The 18,071-nt window shown below is 37.0% G+C and overlaps 1 protein-coding gene across 2 annotated transcripts; it reads left to right on the forward strand.

Annotated features, from left to right (window-relative positions):
* Positions 1-247: 247 nt before the first annotated feature.
* Positions 248-17,538, forward strand: neto2b (neuropilin (NRP) and tolloid (TLL)-like 2b). Of its 2 annotated transcripts, none has more exons than XM_067420055.1 (10): positions 248-442; positions 3,446-3,505; positions 3,679-3,822; positions 4,449-4,697; positions 4,811-4,858; positions 5,497-5,624; positions 10,984-11,212; positions 11,622-11,735; positions 12,088-12,218; positions 15,427-17,538. In XM_067420055.1, exons 1-10 carry the CDS (start codon positions 433-435, stop codon positions 15,949-15,951), a joined length of 1,638 nt encoding a protein of 545 aa, XP_067276156.1. In that variant the 5' UTR covers positions 248-432; the 3' UTR covers positions 15,952-17,538. The 2 variants fall into 2 exon arrangements, with proteins under 2 accessions (XP_067276156.1, XP_067276157.1); XM_067420056.1 differs by having other exon boundaries at positions 3,449-3,505.
* Positions 17,539-18,071: the final 533 nt, after the last annotated feature.

Below are 18,071 nucleotides of genomic sequence, written 5' to 3' on the forward strand. Positions count from 1 at the left end.
TATAACAACATAAAATGTTTAATTAAGAGTCACATGACATAGGCTATTTAATATTCACGAATCACCATTAATCAGGACTTGAATGCTAACGATAGCCCCTTTCAGCAAATCAGCTACGCATAATAATTATTCATGAACCGAGTCTCTCTCTCTCTCTCTCTCTCTCTCTCTCTCTCTCTCTCTCTCTCTCTCTCTCTCTCTCTCTCTCTCTCTCTCTCTCTCTCTCTCTCTCTCTCTCAGTGCCAAAATGACAACTCGCTGTTCAGAATCACAGCGCTCAGGAGTTTCTGCAAACGGCTCAGCGTATAGATTTAAATTGCTTTCAATGGATTTTTTCGCATTTATTCCAGGAGCGAAACGCAGATCTGTTGCAGAAACGTATTGCGACAGTTTTAACTTGACAATGTGCAAAAGTGTTCAGTGAAAGTGGAAATGCTTGAGGGTGAGTTTGTTTTATTTATCGATAATGTTACTTTGTTGTAGATGAATGCGTTCGTCTGTCTAAATCGTTTAACGCTGTGCAAGTGTCAAACATGTTTTTAGTATTGTAAACATGTCACGTAGGCTACATTAACAATAAAATACCGTCGTTTTACCACAGTACAGTGACTATATCAGACGGTGAAATGTTTTCATAATTGCATCTTTGTCTCCTCATCTAACTTGCCACAACCGTCAATTATAGCTACTCGGTTTTACACGTTTTCAGTTAAATTAGGTGAAAATGTAAAATGAACTTAATTGCAGGTTTTGCCATTTAAAAAGCTTATTTTTCACTTAAAAGAATAGCATATGGCATTGCAATGGAATCATGGTAAAACCATAGTATTTTTGTTAATGGAATTTGAGATGCTTTTCGTGATCATTTACATTTATTTGACTTTGGTTTTCACTCCATGTTGGTTGGTTATCCAGCCAAGCCAAGAATGTTACCTGTTTAAAGTTATGTCAAACTAGGCTGAACGTCTGCTTTAACCCCACATTCTGATGTACTGTAGGTAGCAGCATTAGTGTCAGCAGATTGCACTGCTGAAGAGATGCTGAACAGACAGCTTCTCTACAAACCCTCAGTCAAACCACACTTCTTTTACAGTATGTTCATACAATTAGCTAGTCATTAGTCCCTTAAGGGTTAGTTCACCCAAAAATGAAAATTACCACATGAGTGCCCCTCATTTTAGCAAATATTCAAGTCTCAACCCCTTATGTCATGAAAATCATGTGCAATGATTACCCTAAAAACAACCCTGCCCAACACATGCTATAGTATATATATATATAAGTATTGTTAAGCAAAATGATCTAGGTTCAAATCCAAGTCTGAAGTCATTTTCCTTTTAATAAATCATGCAAAATGTAGATCAGGAGTTAGGGAGCATGTTGAATTTCATTTAAACTTGATTAACATGACCTGTACAATATAACATCCACCTTTTATAGAGCATTGCTCAGTAAAGACACGTATAATGTTACAAAAGATAAAATGCTTTTAATTTTTTTTTAAAAATACTGTTCTTTAGAACCGTATATTCATCAAAGGATCGCGAATGAAAAAGTATCATGGCTTCCACAAAAATATTAAACAGCACGACTGTTTTGAAAATGGATAATAATAAAAAATATTTCATGAGCAGTAGGGCTGGGATAAACGATTATTTTTTAAACGATTAATCTAGCGATTATTTTTTCGATGCATCGATTAATCTAACGATTAATTTTTCCTGTCCGATTCGGTTACGATTCGATTCGATTACCGATTATCTCCCCATTAATTGCCTAATAGCAATTTATACATGTTGATTTAATTTTCTGAATGAAAAAACGAATTCCTTAACATTGCAATATATGTTTATTGCTCTTAAAATTCCAAAGTAAGACTATACAATGCATTCAATAAAACCTTCAAAACATAAAGTACACACACACACACACACACACACACACACACACACACACACAAATAAATAAGTATTAACCAACAACAAAGAAACATATTATACGATATATATTATATTTTCTATGTATGCAACTCAGCCTACAGGCTATGCCCATCGATTAAATATCAACAAGTTGGTTAATCAAATCCGGGGACACACTGCAAGCGTGAGCGTCTCGGCTGCGTGGCGTGTCCGTTTTTGTTTCGGCTCCCATGTTAACAGGTTGGAGTTTGCACACTGACTGTGACGCGCGGAAAACGCGTGCATGCTAGAAATAGAAGAGCGCCTATTTTTCACGTGTGTTGGGAGCGTCTCCAGGCAAAATAGAATAGGAAAAGATGTTTATATATAATTTTGACACGAATACATATTATTAAATTACATTTTCATGTTTGAAAGTCTGTAGGTTTACATAAATGTAGATATAGGCCTAATTGTAATAATAAAAAACGTCAATTATCGATTTTGAAATATTGCAACTGTCAATACAGAACGAAATATTCTGTAGCCTAGTATTTGCCGTCAATACCATAGATATGTGGCTACTCCCGACGTTGTCTTTGCTGTATCAGTAGGCTATTTCTGTTTAACATTAGGAATAGGGCTTCCCTCCGCATCAATAGCAGCAGCAGCGCCGCGTCAGACACGCTTCTAGTGTGCAAAGGCAGAGAAAACGCCACGCAGCCCCGTGGCTGACCCGCAACAGAAACGCCACGCGCATCCGCGGCATGACAGTGAAAAAAGTTACATGTAGAGTGCATTATGGGCGCCAATATTCCGTTTAAAACCGGAATAGTCCTGGGATGAAACTGCTCGCTTAGAGGATGGATACCCTCGGTCACATCAGCGCGATTAGACATTGAACATTTTAAATTTAAAACAGCTTATTATGTAGGTAACGTAGCCAATGTATCCGATGCTTTCACTTGATGCAAACGTTTGTTTTTGTGATTAAAATACATCAAATATTACCAAAACATCTGTCTTCCTGTGTGCAGAAATTTGTTTATGTAGCCGTGACAACAAAACGCGTGCGCGCCTGGAGCAGGCGCTCTTAACACAGACGCGCATGCCTGTGATGCTCCGTGCGCAACGCGCGCCAACCCGCATAGACTGTGGCCAACCCGCAAGCCTTGCACTTCTGAAAGTCTGAGGAGCCACTCGTGTTGCTACCATAGATATACATAATAAATAATATACTTAATTACATAATATACTTTATTATGTACATCTATGGTTGCTACTACTCTCCGGCGCCGCCATCTTTATTTTGAATCTGACGAATCGACGCGCATATTTTGCGTCGACGTATTTTTTGCGTCGACGTCATCGATGACGTCGACGCGTTGTCCCAGCCCTAATGAGCAGCAGATCAGGATTTAAGAATAATTTCTGAAGGACACGTGACACTGAAGACAGGAGTAATGATGCTGAAAATTCAGCTTTGCCACCACAGGAAAAAATAACATTTTAAAATGTATTAAAACATTTTTTAAATTGTTTTCTAGCAGCCTTGGTTCTGCTTATCCTGATAGAGGAGGGTTTTGCACTGGCACAGAAAACTCAAGGTAGGTTTGAATTACAAACTTGCCTGCAAAGCCACGTTATATTTTTGACCATATGACATTCAAAAAAAAAAAAAAAAAAAAAAAAAAAAGTAAATTAACATTTAACGAGTGTTTCCCCATCTGTTTTGCTTTAATAATCTTGTGTGTGTGTGTGTGTGCGTGCGCGCTCTTAGCTTTGCCTCAGAATGTGGCTGTTGAGGATAAGAAGCCTGCTCACTGTGGAACTTTGATCCAGACAGCAAATGGAGGATCATTCAGTTCTCCAAACTACCCCAACACCTACCCACCAAACAAGGAGTGTGTTTACATACTGGAGGGTATGAGTCTCACTTCCACGAGTGAAGATACTTATTCTTTCCTATTCGTTGTTTTGGTAAAACATGCATACATAAAAAAAAACAAAAAAACATCTGTTGCTTTTAAAGAAATTGATTCTTTAATTTGACAGAATTGTATTCATCAAAAATGCGTTCAATTAATCAAAAATGACAGTAAATACATATATAAAATAAATAAATAAACATTTATAATGTTTCAAAATATTTTTTCTTTCAAATAAATATAAATAAAATAATAAATCTAAACATCAAACAATTCTAAAAAAGGAATTAAATTGCAGTTTTCAACATTGATAATAAGAAATGTTTCTTGAGCAGCAAATCCGCATATTTGATTGATTTCTGAAGTATCATGTGACACTGGAAACTGGAGTAATGATCCTGAAAATTCGGCTTTGCCATCACACTTTATATTAAAACAGAAAACGGTTATTTTAAATTGTAATCATATTTTTGATCAAATAAATGAAGTATTGTTGAGCATTACAGACTTCTTTTAAAAACATAAAAAAAATCTTACCAGCCCCAAACTTTTGAATGGTAGTGTGTTTCTCAGTCACATCCGTTATTCATAATAATCATAACCTCTTTTTCGTCTCCATCAGCCCATCCACGGAAGAGAATCCAGCTCATCTTCGATGACATCTACTACATCGAGCCGTCCTTCGAGTGCCGCTTTGATAACATTGAAATCCGTGATGGGCCGTTTGTTTTCTCTCCGTTAATTGATCGGTTTTGCGGGCCAAAGAGTCCAGGGATTGTCACCTCCTCTGGACGCTTCATGTGGATCAGATTTGTCAGTGATGAGGAGCTGGAAGGCATTGGTTTCAGGGTGGAGTATTCATATACTGCAGGTAAATGCATCTTGCAACTTAGAAACATTTACTCTGAGGCTTTTTTGCTCTGTTGATTTTGTATTTATTTTATTGCACTGGTTTTTCTTATCCAAAAACTCACTTGCATCCAGATCCTGATTTTCATCTCCATGTTGGAGGACTCTTGAATCCTATTCCAGGTAAACAGATAACACTTATGAAGCATGGGTTGGGAGGTGGTTATTCCAGGGGGTTTGTCCCAGTAGTCTATTTATTGCTTTGGATAAAAGCTTCTGCAAACCGACCTGTGTAAAGTTTGTCTAAGAATCATTACATTTATTATCAGGGTTTATGGTTGGTAATTGTACAGTTATATTTGTTATATATATATATATATATATATATATATGCCCAAATAAATGTACTGTTAGTAGGTGATTTCATTTTTTTAAAATTTGTGATCTATGGCAAATTTGTTTTAGAATTCTATTAACATACTAACTAAACCTGACATGGCGTGTCTTGCAAAAACAGATCTTTTCTCTGATTTTTTTTGAAGGTTTTGCTACTTATCAGAATAACACTTTAAATGTTCTCTAGATCTTTTCCGGTTGATATGGTTACCGAGCCCAACAAATATAAATGTAAATTCCATATTTAGTGCATCAGTTATGTAAACTCCTGAATATTTCATTGCCCCAGAATTTATTAGTATTACTTTTCCCAGTTGCTCGCTGCAGACTCTCAGCTCTCTTTTCTAAAGCTATAATGTTATAATATTTTAATGTATAATGTTAATTTAATTGCCTTTATCTTATCTGTTGTCTCTTCCCCACAGACTGTCAGTTTGAATTGTCTGGATCAGATGGTATAATCAGATCTAGTCAAGTTGAGGAGGAAAACAAGGTGAAATCAGGGGAAGCATTGGATTGTATTTGGACCATACGAGCTCCACCTATGTCTAAGGTTAGTAATGCAGCCCTGGTAAACATCTGAAATTATGGGAGAGGAAAGTGACTCTGAAACTAGCATAGCTATGTAGGAAATAGAGTAGAGAAATAGAGGAATAGAGTTATATAAGAGTTATATGATCACCACAGCAACAACCAAAAAGCACACACTCCTGGATCATATCTACGTCTCTCATCCGGATGTGCCTTCAGGCGGGTATGTTACATAGTTATCATAACTATCAAAATCCAGTGTTCTGTATTTTGCGTACGTGAGTTTTTGTTGTAGATGGCTATTGCTGCGCGTTTAGCTAGAATGCCATACAAATCCAACCCATTGGGCCACTGAATCTGCATTAACGACAACAGCTGGGGCAACAGCCTTAGTCCTAATGGGTTGTTATCATAGCTATCAAAATCCATTGTTCGGCATTTTGCGTACGTGAGCTTTTGTTGTAGATGTCTATAAAAAAAAAAAAATTGTGTACTGTGCTAATTAATTGAGATTTCTTACAGCTCTTACAGGTTGTTGGCCTTGTCTGTTTCGTTGCTTCTATTACTCTCCCCTTTTTTGTAAGTCACTTTGGATAAAAGCGTCTGCTAAATGATTAAATGTAAATGTAAATGTTATATTAAAAAATATGTCCTGTTCCGCCAGGTAAACCAAGCCTGATCTGCCGGCGATTTGATTTCGCCCTGCAACTCCGTCTGAAAACCTGTACATTCATTTGTACTGCATCTGTTACACTTTTGCAGGAACCAATCACAGACTGGCTTATCCACCTTCTGCATTATTGGCGAGTTTAACACAATGGCAGATAGAGAAGCGATGGGTTGTTGCCCGTTGATCACGCCTGTTGTGGTCTGATTGGTTGAAGGACTATCCAATTGCATACAGAGTCATTTGAATTATGCTTGTTTATCACGCATCTTTTGCAGTAGAAAATACATAGCAGATTACCCAGACCAATGTTCAATTTTAAATTGTGCTTGGTCTGGTGATAGCCAGACAACCAGACTGCCTTTTCATACTGACATCAGACGTAGCTTAAAGGTGTCCTAGAATTAAAATTTTAATTAACCATGGCATAGTTGAATGACAAGAGTTCAGTACATGCACTGCACATACAGTGAGTCTCAAACACCATTATTTCCTCATTCATATGTAAATGTTGTTTGTTAAAAACAACACAGAAAAACAGGCGATTCTCAACATAACGCCATCTGTGATGCAGTCGCTGGGGATCATTAATATATACGCCCTCAACATTTGCATACGGCAGCGCATGCGTCACGCGAGGATAGCGAAAACGGCAGATCATGGAAATAGATGTTTTGTTCCAGGCTGTGCAGAGGACGTGGGGACCTTTCATACCATTCCTACTGAACAAAACTGTCAACAGGCATGTTTATCTATAACCGGATACCGCAACAATGTAATTAAAAGTTGTTAGTTTGCTCGGCCCATTTCAACATGGACAGTTTTTCTAACCTGGACAATAGCAGGCTTCACTCAGCGTCTGACACTGGAGAAGTGTCAATTCAAACTATAGCCCCGCGAGCAGTAAGAAGTGATTTTATCCACTTATTGACTGTCTAAACAATTTCTGATTACACTGGAAGTTTCTTAGTGAGACAACATTAACAATAATATCCCCTGTGTTGTTTAGATCCAACACAAGATGCTAGTACATTAACAATAGGAAACTCCAATTAGTATACATCAGTATGACAAATGTCAAAATAAATATTATTTCCTGCCAGTGTTGTCATATATATCTACAAAATACAACCGTAAATACATATGGCAATCCCTTTTGTCGGATAGAATTATAATTAAGCCTATAGGCTCTTATCATCAACAACACAACTCAGGAGCTAACTATTTTATTTTAGTTGTAGATTGCTCACTTGATCCTTCTAGCTAACGTCATCTCCACCACTTAAGTTGAAACATTAGTAATTGGACAAGGCATCGTCAATTTGTTTAAAAAAACAAATGTAGGCTACTGTGCTGTACAAACAACATATTTGTTTGCTAACGTTACCCAGTTAGCTGTTTAGAATTTGTGATTCAAAATGAAGAAGCTATCATTGTAAAATCAAATGGTGATGCATTACAGTGATTAAAATGTTTTTAAAATGCTAAAAACAAAGTTGTGACTGCTTACGATATGAGTTAATGTGTAAAGTTAATGTTTTATGCTAGTTCACATGTCGGCTGAAGTTATAGTACTGACTTTACGTTTTACATTTTGCTTACTGAAAATAAAGACTAAATTTACCACTCAAAAGCGCCCATTTCCAATCTCAAAACAATTGGTTGTTCCTCAAAATCTTTATCTTCGTCAGAAACAGGATTAAACATAAGGTTGGATGCATAATCCAGAGAGCTGTCTCTTTGGCAAATGTACTTTCAAGATGCCATCCGAACCCTCAACACGTATGTATTTTCAATGGTATATTATAAAATTACGAGAATGCATTATTACTTGAAAGAAGTAAATATACATTAATGAGCACATATATTTTTGAAAGAACTAAGTGATTTTAGCTAAGAATAAACTAAAAAAGTTACACAGTGTAGCTTTAATAAACAGAACACTGCAGCCGGAGCTACTTCTCTCTGTTTATGTCTATGGCGAGTCACTCAGGGGCTCCGCAGCGGTACCTACCAGTCTGGCCTGAAATAGTCCCAATATAAATACTTATTATAAGTGTACCATAATGATTCAGGGAAAGACAAAAACATGGTTTGGAAAATGGATTCATGTTGTACATTGTCATTGTATAATATTTGCAAATCTTGAACACAAAAAAAGTTACGGACAGCAGCTTTAACAGACGGTCGTTATGATTACACTAGAATTAATACGCTAGCTACACATTTTTTTTTTTTATCAGTTTATGAGTTAACATCAATGCTGTTACTAAAACACATTAAATTTAGTTAATGCCTAAATAATATATTTTAATAATAAAAATAATATAAAACTAACTTTAACCATATTAATATAATTTCATTTTAAAGTGATCTCTATATTTGGCAAAAAACTAGAACTAAATTGTGAAATAGATGTTAAAGCAGTTGAATTTGCACAATCTCTCAATCCTTTTAGATTTTGTCAAATAGTGCTTCAGTGAAATCAGAGAGGATTTTTGATATAAACTAGTAAATTAATGTAGGGAATGTAGGGAAAGTCTTTCACTCAGAAAATGGCCACTACAAAACCACCGGCACCTCATATAGTGCACTATATAGTGGCTAGGGAGTGGTTTCAGACACAGCTACTGTCTTGGTGAATAGGTCACTGAATCATTGACTCACCTGATTCGTAAAAAAAATGCAGATTCGTTCATTAACAAAACATCGCTGTATGTTTTCTCAAAGATGTGCTGCGGCTTAGCTGTGATAATAGTGTGTAATACAGTCCCTGACAAAAGTCTTGTCGCTTATCTATTTTCTAGAAATACCTGATATTAACCTGACCATTAATTAATTCATTGGTGTTAGAAATAGCTCATATGAAAAGCTAAAACCCTCCCAAATGATTTTTAATGCACTGAAATAAATAATTTTCACAGAAAAAATATTTATCATTTAATCAAGACAGAAAGGTCAAATTTTGGCAAGACAAAAGTTTTGTCGCCTATACAGAAATGTAACAAATTTACTGCAAATACAAAAATATGTCAGCAAATTAAGTTGTGGTGCTGTGAGATCCAAATGTAATATCTTGTATGACTTCCATGAGCTTGAAGGACTGCATCCATGCGGTTTGGCAAAGATTCATACAATTTATTGATGAAGTCATCAGGAATAGCTAAGAAAGCAGTCTTGCATGCCTCCCAGAGTTCATCAATATTCTTTGGTTTCGTCTTCCATGCGTCCTCTTTCATCCTACCCCACATATGCTCAATGATGTTCATGTCTGGTGACTGGGCTGGCCAATCCTGGAGCATCTTGATCTTATTCGCCCTGAGGAACTTTGATGTGGAGATGGAAGTATGCGATGGAGCACCGTCCTACTGCAGAATTTGGCCTCTTTTATGGTTGGGAATATAAGAGGTAGCTAAGATTTCTTGGTATTTTAGACTATTGAGGTTGCCTTCCCCCCTGCAGATCTCTCGCACACCCCCATACTGGATGTAACCCCAGACCATGATTTTTCCGCCACCAAACTTCACTGTTTTCTGGGTGAATCTCGAATCCATTCGGGCACCAGTAGGTCTCCTGCAATATTTGCGGCGACTGTGGTGTAATTCAACAGAAGATTCATCTGAAAAATCCACCTTCTGCCACTTTTCCTGCATCCATCCTTTTAGCAGGCTGTGGGCCTTGGCAAATGCCACACGGGTTTTCAATTGTTTTTTGTTTAGTTCTGGCTTCTGTGCACTGATTCGACCATGGAGGCCATTTCGAGACAGAATCCGACAAACTGTTCTGGTTGACACAGGGACTTCAGGTGACCAGGTCTCGTGGAGCTCTGCTGCAGTGGAAAATGGGCTGGCCTTGGATTTTCGAGCCAACAAACGGTCCTCTCGAGCAGTTGTCTTGCGGGGTCTGCCTGACCTGGGCTTGTCAAAAACGTCTCCAGTTTCTTCAAATCTTTTTTTAATCCTCTGTACTTGACGCTGAGACACATTGAAGGTGTCTGCCACATCAGCAGTGGATCTGGTCTTCAGCCTCTTGATAATCAAAACTTTAGTCTCAGGGTGAATCTTAGGCATGTTTGCAGAGGTCTAGTTGCAGTTGATGTGAAGGTCTCGTGTACTGGGGTTCTTTTTATACACACTTGAGACCTAATTGATCCATTATTAGTCACAGGTGAAGCTCATATGACAAGGTGACAACACTTATGTCTTTGCAAAAATTTACTTAATGGGCTTTACCAAGCTGTGAATATTAGAATACTTTTTGAAAGTTTAGTTTTTCACTGAAACATTATCACAAAAGCTGGTGGGATTAAAATGAGCCATTTCTTGTAAAAAAATCTTGATTAGAAATATATTTCAGCGGCACTTTAGGTCAATTTGTACACAAGCGACAAGACTTGTCAGGGACTGTAGAGCAAAATCAGCCAATTTTGCCTACAATGTAAGTTACTTAATATTAACTTCTTGGTTATTTATCAATATCACATCTCACATTTGCAATCATGCTGTAATCACTGTTGTGCCTCTGTGTAGTTCCTCGCACACAACTATCTTGGGCCTGCTCTGCTGACTGAAGGCATGTAAAGCAGACAATCTGTTGTGCAGTGTGGATGCATTTTGGCATTTTTAGTTTTAATTCATGTTTGATTATATACATGTTGTTCGTTAGTTTTGATCGCACCGGTCTGTCTCTGTTTGTGTCTATATTTCACACACAGATCTATCTCCGCTTTCTGGAATATCAGCTGGAGAACTCAAATGAGTGTAAGAAAAACTTTGTTGCGATCTATGAAGGAAGTAATGCCATTGAAGATCTAAAGGCGAAGTTCTGCAGCACTGTTGCCAATGACATCACACTTGACAATGCCGTGGGTGTTGTTCGAATGTGGGCCGACGAGACCAGCAAACTAAGCCGGTTCCGGATGCTCTTTACGGTCTTTGTTGAACGTAAGCATTCGCGTACCTTTTTATTTAAGTAATAGTTTATCCAAAATAATGAAAATTCTGTTATTACTTTACCCTCATGACATTCTATACCTACGCTGTTATTTTTCCATTGAATGCATAAAGAGATTTTTGTTTTTAATCTAATTTTCCAAATTTTTGGAAATGAAATGTTCATTGATCTTCAATCCTTTGTGTAGAAATACATTATAACTACTATAAAAAGATCTATAACACACAAACACCCATCTTTAACTAAACAAAGTGTATCAGAATATTGTGCTCCAGTAGTTTTGCACACTGACCAATGGCATTAGATTTCAAACATGTGGTGTAAGAGGTCCATCATGTGGACATTATGGGCATTGCATTTCTGTCTGGCTTTCATCTCATTAAAAACTCTGTTTTGCAGCTCCGTGTTTGGCCAACACATTTTTCTGTCACAGCAACATGTGCATCAACAATACTCTAATGTGTAACGGTGTTCAGAACTGTGTGTTTCCCTGGGATGAGAACAATTGCAAAGGTATGAGTGTGCTTTCACATGACCGTTTTCAAAGTAATGTCACTATTGAGATGTAAAAACTTTCTTAAGAATTTTAATGGATAGTTTTGCTTCGAAATTAATGTCTGTCACAGAAATAGATTCAGCGGTTTTGACCTCATGTTCACTAAATTAATGCTGTATATAAAGCGCATAATATTTATGCCATGAGCCCTGGTTATATAAATCAATAATAAGGATTTATTTAAGGAATTCAGTTTTTATTGTCATTGTTCTCATTTAGGTGGATGATATAATTTTTTTCTCACTCCTCTGTGACCGAGTGTTGCCAAGTCCTCTTCTGCTAACTTTTGTCTTTGTTGTCCTGTCTTAGAAAAGAAGTCTAAAAGTTTTTTCCAACATATGAGTAAAACTCATTGCATTGTGATTGGAGTGTCCACTGGTGTGGTTTTTCTTCTTCTCATCATATCTGTATTTATACAGATGAATCAGCCGAGAAAGAAGGTGAGTCTTTGTATTGAGAAATTGCCATTTAGAATGAGAAATGAACAGCCTTCTATAGTACAGGTGCCAGAAATGCACCTTAAGGTTATATAATTTTTCAACGTTAAACATTTTCTTTAAAAAGAATTAAAACAATTTTTTTTAATGTATCTGCTTCATATCTATAAGCCTGAAAAAAGTTAACTGTGGCACTATCAAAACATTACTAGTGCTTTTGTTTATTTCAGCTTCCCAGCACTGCAATATTGCCAATGGTGTGACTTTGGGTCTGTTTGTTTGAACATTGGCATGGGGAGAGTTATGGAAAACCTTTGTTTTGCATTTTAAAAGAAATTCACTAGTTTGGCAAATTAATTATAATTGATGACATAATATAAGTAAATAAACATTTTACATTTACATTTACATTTAATCATTTAGCAGACGCTTTTATCCAAAGCGACTTACAAAAAAGGGTAGAGCAATAGAAGCAACGAAACAAACAAGTTTACATTTTTAATACATGTCCATGGTCTATTCTACACATGAATTTTATTCTTAAGAAACAAATGGTTATCCTTAAAATCTTTAACCAAAAGAACATCATCCTGACTGCAGGGCTGGGTGATTTACGATTGGGGCTTCCAAAGAATATAAAAAACAAAATTAATGGAGTGTGTCTTTGCTTTCAGCCCTCTTTAAATATGTTATAGAAGTGCACTACAGTTTATCTTATTTTGATAATTTATTATTTTTTATATACTGTATATTAACTGTATGTATGTACAGTATTGTTCAAAATAATAGCAGTACAATGTGACTAACCAGAATAATCAAGGTTTTTAGTATATTTTTTATTGCTACGTGGCAATCAAGTTACCAGTAGGTTCAGTAGATTGTCAGAAAACAAACAAGACCCAGCATTCATGATATGCACGCTCTTAAGGCTGTGCAATTGGGCAATTAGTTGAATTAGTTGAAAGGGGTGTGTTCAAAAAAATAGCAGTGTCTACCTTTGACTGTACAAACTCAAAACTATTTTGTACAAACATTTTTTTTTTCTGGGATTTAGCAATCCTGTGAATCACTAAACTAATATTTAGTTGTATGACCACAGTTTTTTAAAACTGCTTGACATCTGTGTGGCATGGAGTCAACCAACTTGTGGCACCTCTCAGCTGTTATTCCACTCCATGATTCTTTAACAACATTCCACAATTCATTCACATGTCTTGGTTTTGCTTCAGAAACAGCATTTTTGATATCACCCCACAAGTTCTCAATTGGATTAAGGTCTGGAGATTGGGCTGGCCACTCCATAACATTAATTTTGTTGGTTTGGAACCAAGACTTTGCCCGTTTACTAGTGTGTTTTGGGTCATTGTCTTGTTGAAACAACCATTTCAAGGGCATGTCCTCTTCAGCATAGGGCAACATGACCTCTTCAAGTATTTTAACATATGCAAACTGATCCATGATCCCTGGTATGCGATAAATAGGCCCAACACCATAGTAGGAGAAACATGCCCATATCATGATGCTTGCACCTCCATTCTTCACTGTCTTCACTGTGTACTGTGGCTTGAATTCAGAGTTTGGGGGTCGTCTCACAAACTGCCTGTGGCCCTTGGACCCAAAAAGAACAATTTTACTCTCATCAGTCCACAAAATGTTCCTCCATTTCTCTTTAGGCCAGTTGATGTGTTCTTTGGCAAATTGTCACCTCTTCTGCACATGCCTTTTTTTTAACAGAGGGACTTTGCGGGGGATTCTTGAAAATAGATTAGCTTCACACAGACGTCTTCTAACTGTCACAGTACTTACAGGTAACTCCAGACTGTCTTTGATCATCCTGGAGGTGATCATTGGCTGAGCCTTTGCCATTCTGGTTATTCTTCTATCCATTTTGATGGTTGTCTTCCGTTTTCTTCCACGTCTCTCTGGTTTTGCTCTCCATTTTAAGGCATTGGAGATCATTTTAGCTGAACAGCCTATCATTTTTTGCACCTCTTTATAGGTTTTCCCCTCTCTAATCAACTTTTTAATCAAAGTACGCTGTTCTTCTGAACAATGTCTTGAACGACCCATTTTCCTCAGCTTTCAAATGCATGTTCAACAAGTGTTGGCTTCATCCTTAAATAGGGGCCACCTGATTCACACCTGTTTCTTCACAAAATTGATGACCTCAGTGATTGAATGCCACACTGCAATTTTTTTGAACACACCCCTTTCAACTAATTCAACTAATTGCCCAATTGCACAGCCTTAAGAGCGTGCATATCATGAATGTTGGGTCTCATTTGTTTTCTGAGAATCTACTGAACCTACTGGTAACTTGTTTGCCACGTAGCAATAAAAAAATACACGAAAAACCTTGATTATTCTGGTTAGTCACATTGTACTGCTATTATTTTGAACAATACTGTATGTATGTGCGTGTGTGTGTGTGTGTGTGTGTGTGTGTGTGTGTGTGTGTGTGTGTGTGTGTGTGTGTGTGTGTGTGTACACACACTATGTGTGCGTGTTTATACTGTAATTCAAATTATAAAGAAGATAGTTGAAAGTAAATGTATATAAATTTACTTTCAGTTATTTATCGTTATCTTCATTATATATCGTCTTTATAATTTAGGTTTTACAAGTTTTTAATTTATCACGTTTTTTAAATGCATGATGAAGTCAATAAATAATTGTAGTAGATAATCGTGATCTCACTATTTACCAAATAATCATGATTATAATTATTGTCAAAACTAAACAGCTCTATTTGACAGCATGGATAATACTGGGGGAAAAAACATTATTTAAAATTAATGGTTAAAATTAATGATTCAATTTAAAGAATAATAAAACCCATAAAAATTTACTCGACTGATAAATTGAATGCACAAATGCAGTCAAATTGTGCATGTTCATTGAGCAATTCATTCCAGAATTTTACTAAAATGTTATTTGCAAACTGCTATCAGTACTTGGACAACTATATTTGCTTGGACAACTATATTTTTAGATGGTACAAATCCCTCTTAAAATCAAAAGCATATCCCTCTTTACGTTTTTTTCTCTCAGGTTTTTCTTATTTTTCACTTAGAAGTACATAACATTACTGAAGTAAAATGGTTCGTTTTAAGCATTAAAACCCTAGTATTTTTTATATATATTTTTTGGTGCATGAACATTTAACATGCAACAACATGTGAAATTGCTAATGCGCATTTATTTCCTGCAGGTTTTGAGTCGTAAAGGTTTATTCAGTACTGCAGAGATGCAGGAGGTGCTGGAGCCGCCTCAGTATGAGCTGTTCTCCATGCAGGAAGCTGATCTGCCGGACGAGCTTTCAGAGGAGCTGGAGAATCTACAGAAACTCCGCCGGTCCTCCAGCGGGTCCCGCTGCGTCCACGAGCATCACTGTGGTCTTTCGAGCAACGCCGCCTCCATTGTTATGGCAACCAGAGCGCATCATCTCTCTCAGGCCTCTGAGGAGCTGAGTACGGTTGTTGGGGCCAGAGGCTGGGGCAGTTTCCATGGACGTAGGAACAGTTCGCGCTCGCACCCTTTTACACACGATCCTCACTCACACGCTTACAGCGCACAGAGTCTGCACGAGGCAATTGAAGATGAAGATCTGGGGCTGGAGGGACGTGTGATGGAAGAAATCGGCTACAATGATGTTTTCGCCCATGGACGCAATGTTGTGATGGTACGTAACCATGCCAACCCTGCCCAGCAGCGTTCCCTCTCTATGGACTTCTGATTGGAAGGTCAAAATCAGATCACACTTTTTGTCCTGTTTAAAATTACAATAATATAATACATACAGGGGCGGAGCTAGGGGGTGGCCGAAGCTTGGTTCACAATTTACATTTCTGTCTTTTTTATCTTGACCAGAATTGAGTTTATTTAGACGTCTCCACAACTAAACACTGGAGACGTTTCAGGTGCGCATGCAAACTCAGCACCCCAGTGAATTTTGTGTGTGTGTGTGTGTGTGTGTGTGTGTGTGTGTGTGTGTGTGTGTGTTTTGTGTGTTTGTGTAAAAATTATATGCGTCACATTTATGAACATCACCCTCAAATGTATATACTGCTATGTGAGCTTATAATATAAGGCACAAATTAAATGTAATTTTTATCTGTAAATGAATGAATAAATAAACATTCCGTTTCATTTGTTAATTTGTAAAAACAGGCATCATTTTGCGGTGGTTGGCAGATTACAGAAGGAAATTTACATGAAAATTTAAATGAAATTACATTTCTAGCATTTGTTTATGTGCTGCCACCTTAATCATATTCACATTGTTGCACTTGAGGATTTAAAAGAGAACATTTGTATTTATTTAAGTATGATTTATTTATTATTAATTTATTTATTTTGACAACTCAATGAATGTTAAACATTCAGTGCCTAATTTTTCAGTTACAAGTTTTTGAAACAGATCTTAGAGTCTAGGATTAAGTAAAATTCTCTCAGTATTATTTGATCTATTCCTTGCACCAATATCTCAATATTCATTTAATTTTAAATGATCTATCCAATCAGCACAAGAGGAGGCCTATATATAAATAGCCGACTCAGTTTTCTGCATTTCTTGCCACCCCGACTCCTTACTCGGCTGGTTCATCCCAGCCAAGGATACGGGGGGAGTACTCTGTGTTCAGGCCATATTCTTCTGAGCTCTGAGCCCCCTGTCGGACATCACGCCAAATATGCATACTCTCTAATGCTATCTGATTATTTTTAAGTGTGAACTTGTGAATCGTATTCAGTTGTGTTGTAGGCACTAAAACAGTCTAGTATGTTAGTCTAACTATTTTTTTAATGTTTAACTAATGAACGTTTCTGTGCCACCCAGGCAGGTTGCTGGCCCTTTCCTGGCCACCTCATTGAAAATATTGAGCTCTGCTATGGGATACATAGCTGTAAATGTTCACATTTGCCCACATCATCTTTTATTATTTTACAATTCAATCGTACATTTTGATAGCTTTTATTACAATACAATATTATAAAAAAATATATATCGTCGTTATCAGTATTATGTGTGACCTCCTTTGTCGTTCCTTTAATTGATTTCAAGCCAAGTCAAGTAATTTTTATTGGTGTTATTCTCATTCCTCAATACTATATTGAAGGGCAAGTTTCTACCACACTGGCGGGTTAATTGGCTGTAAATATTTCTTACTGCTTACTACTTCTTACTACTTATTAAAAATGTAATTTATTCTTCTGATGGCAAAGCTGAAATAGTCTTCAGTTTCACATGATCCTTAAGAAATCCTTCTAATTTGCTGATTTATTAAATATTTTATGAAACATTTATTATTATCAATGTTGAAAACAGTTTAATATTTTTGTGTAAACCAGGGGTGTCCAATCCCACTTTCCTGCAGAGTTTAGCTCCAACACACCTGCCTGGAAGTTCCCAGTGGTGCTAGACCTTTGCTGAATTCAGAACTTGCATCTTTTAACATATCTATGGCAGAAATGATCCTGATTTCAGCACATGATTAGCTGGTTCAGGTGTGCTTTTAAGCTGAAAAGTGGCCCTCCAGGAGCAGGATTGGACACCCGTTTTAACCGCTCGTCATGGAGAGGGAATGGGTCAGCATAGTTAATAGGTGGCTCTATGGCGGTGAAGTTTTATGGGAATATTTGTTATACTCTCAGAAACTAGAGCGTGTCATATGCACGCCATAAAGTGTGTATCATATTCACGCAAAAAACTGCGTAGCATTTGCACGCCAAAACTCATTTTGGCGTATCCATTCCAAGAGATTTCACACTCGTACTATTTATACGCATGACCATGAGATCGTGTTGAAACAACAGTCCCTCATGTTAAGCATGCTTTGGCTTTTACTCCATTGAACC

This window comes from Pseudorasbora parva, chromosome 16, assembly GCF_024679245.1.
Source record: "Pseudorasbora parva isolate DD20220531a chromosome 16, ASM2467924v1, whole genome shotgun sequence".
NCBI lineage: Eukaryota > Metazoa > Chordata > Actinopteri > Cypriniformes > Gobionidae > Pseudorasbora > Pseudorasbora parva.

What these genes read in the sequence shown, in the direction of transcription:
- neto2b (XM_067420055.1), top strand. An exon ending in ACTCTTGAATCCTATTCCAG is followed by an intron (nt 4,859 to 5,496) that starts GTAAACAGATAA and finishes TCTTCCCCACAG; the next exon opens with ACTGTCAGTTTGAATTGTCT. An exon ending in GGATGAGAACAATTGCAAAG is followed by an intron (nt 11,736 to 12,087) that starts GTATGAGTGTGC and finishes GTCCTGTCTTAG; the next exon opens with AAAAGAAGTCTAAAAGTTTT.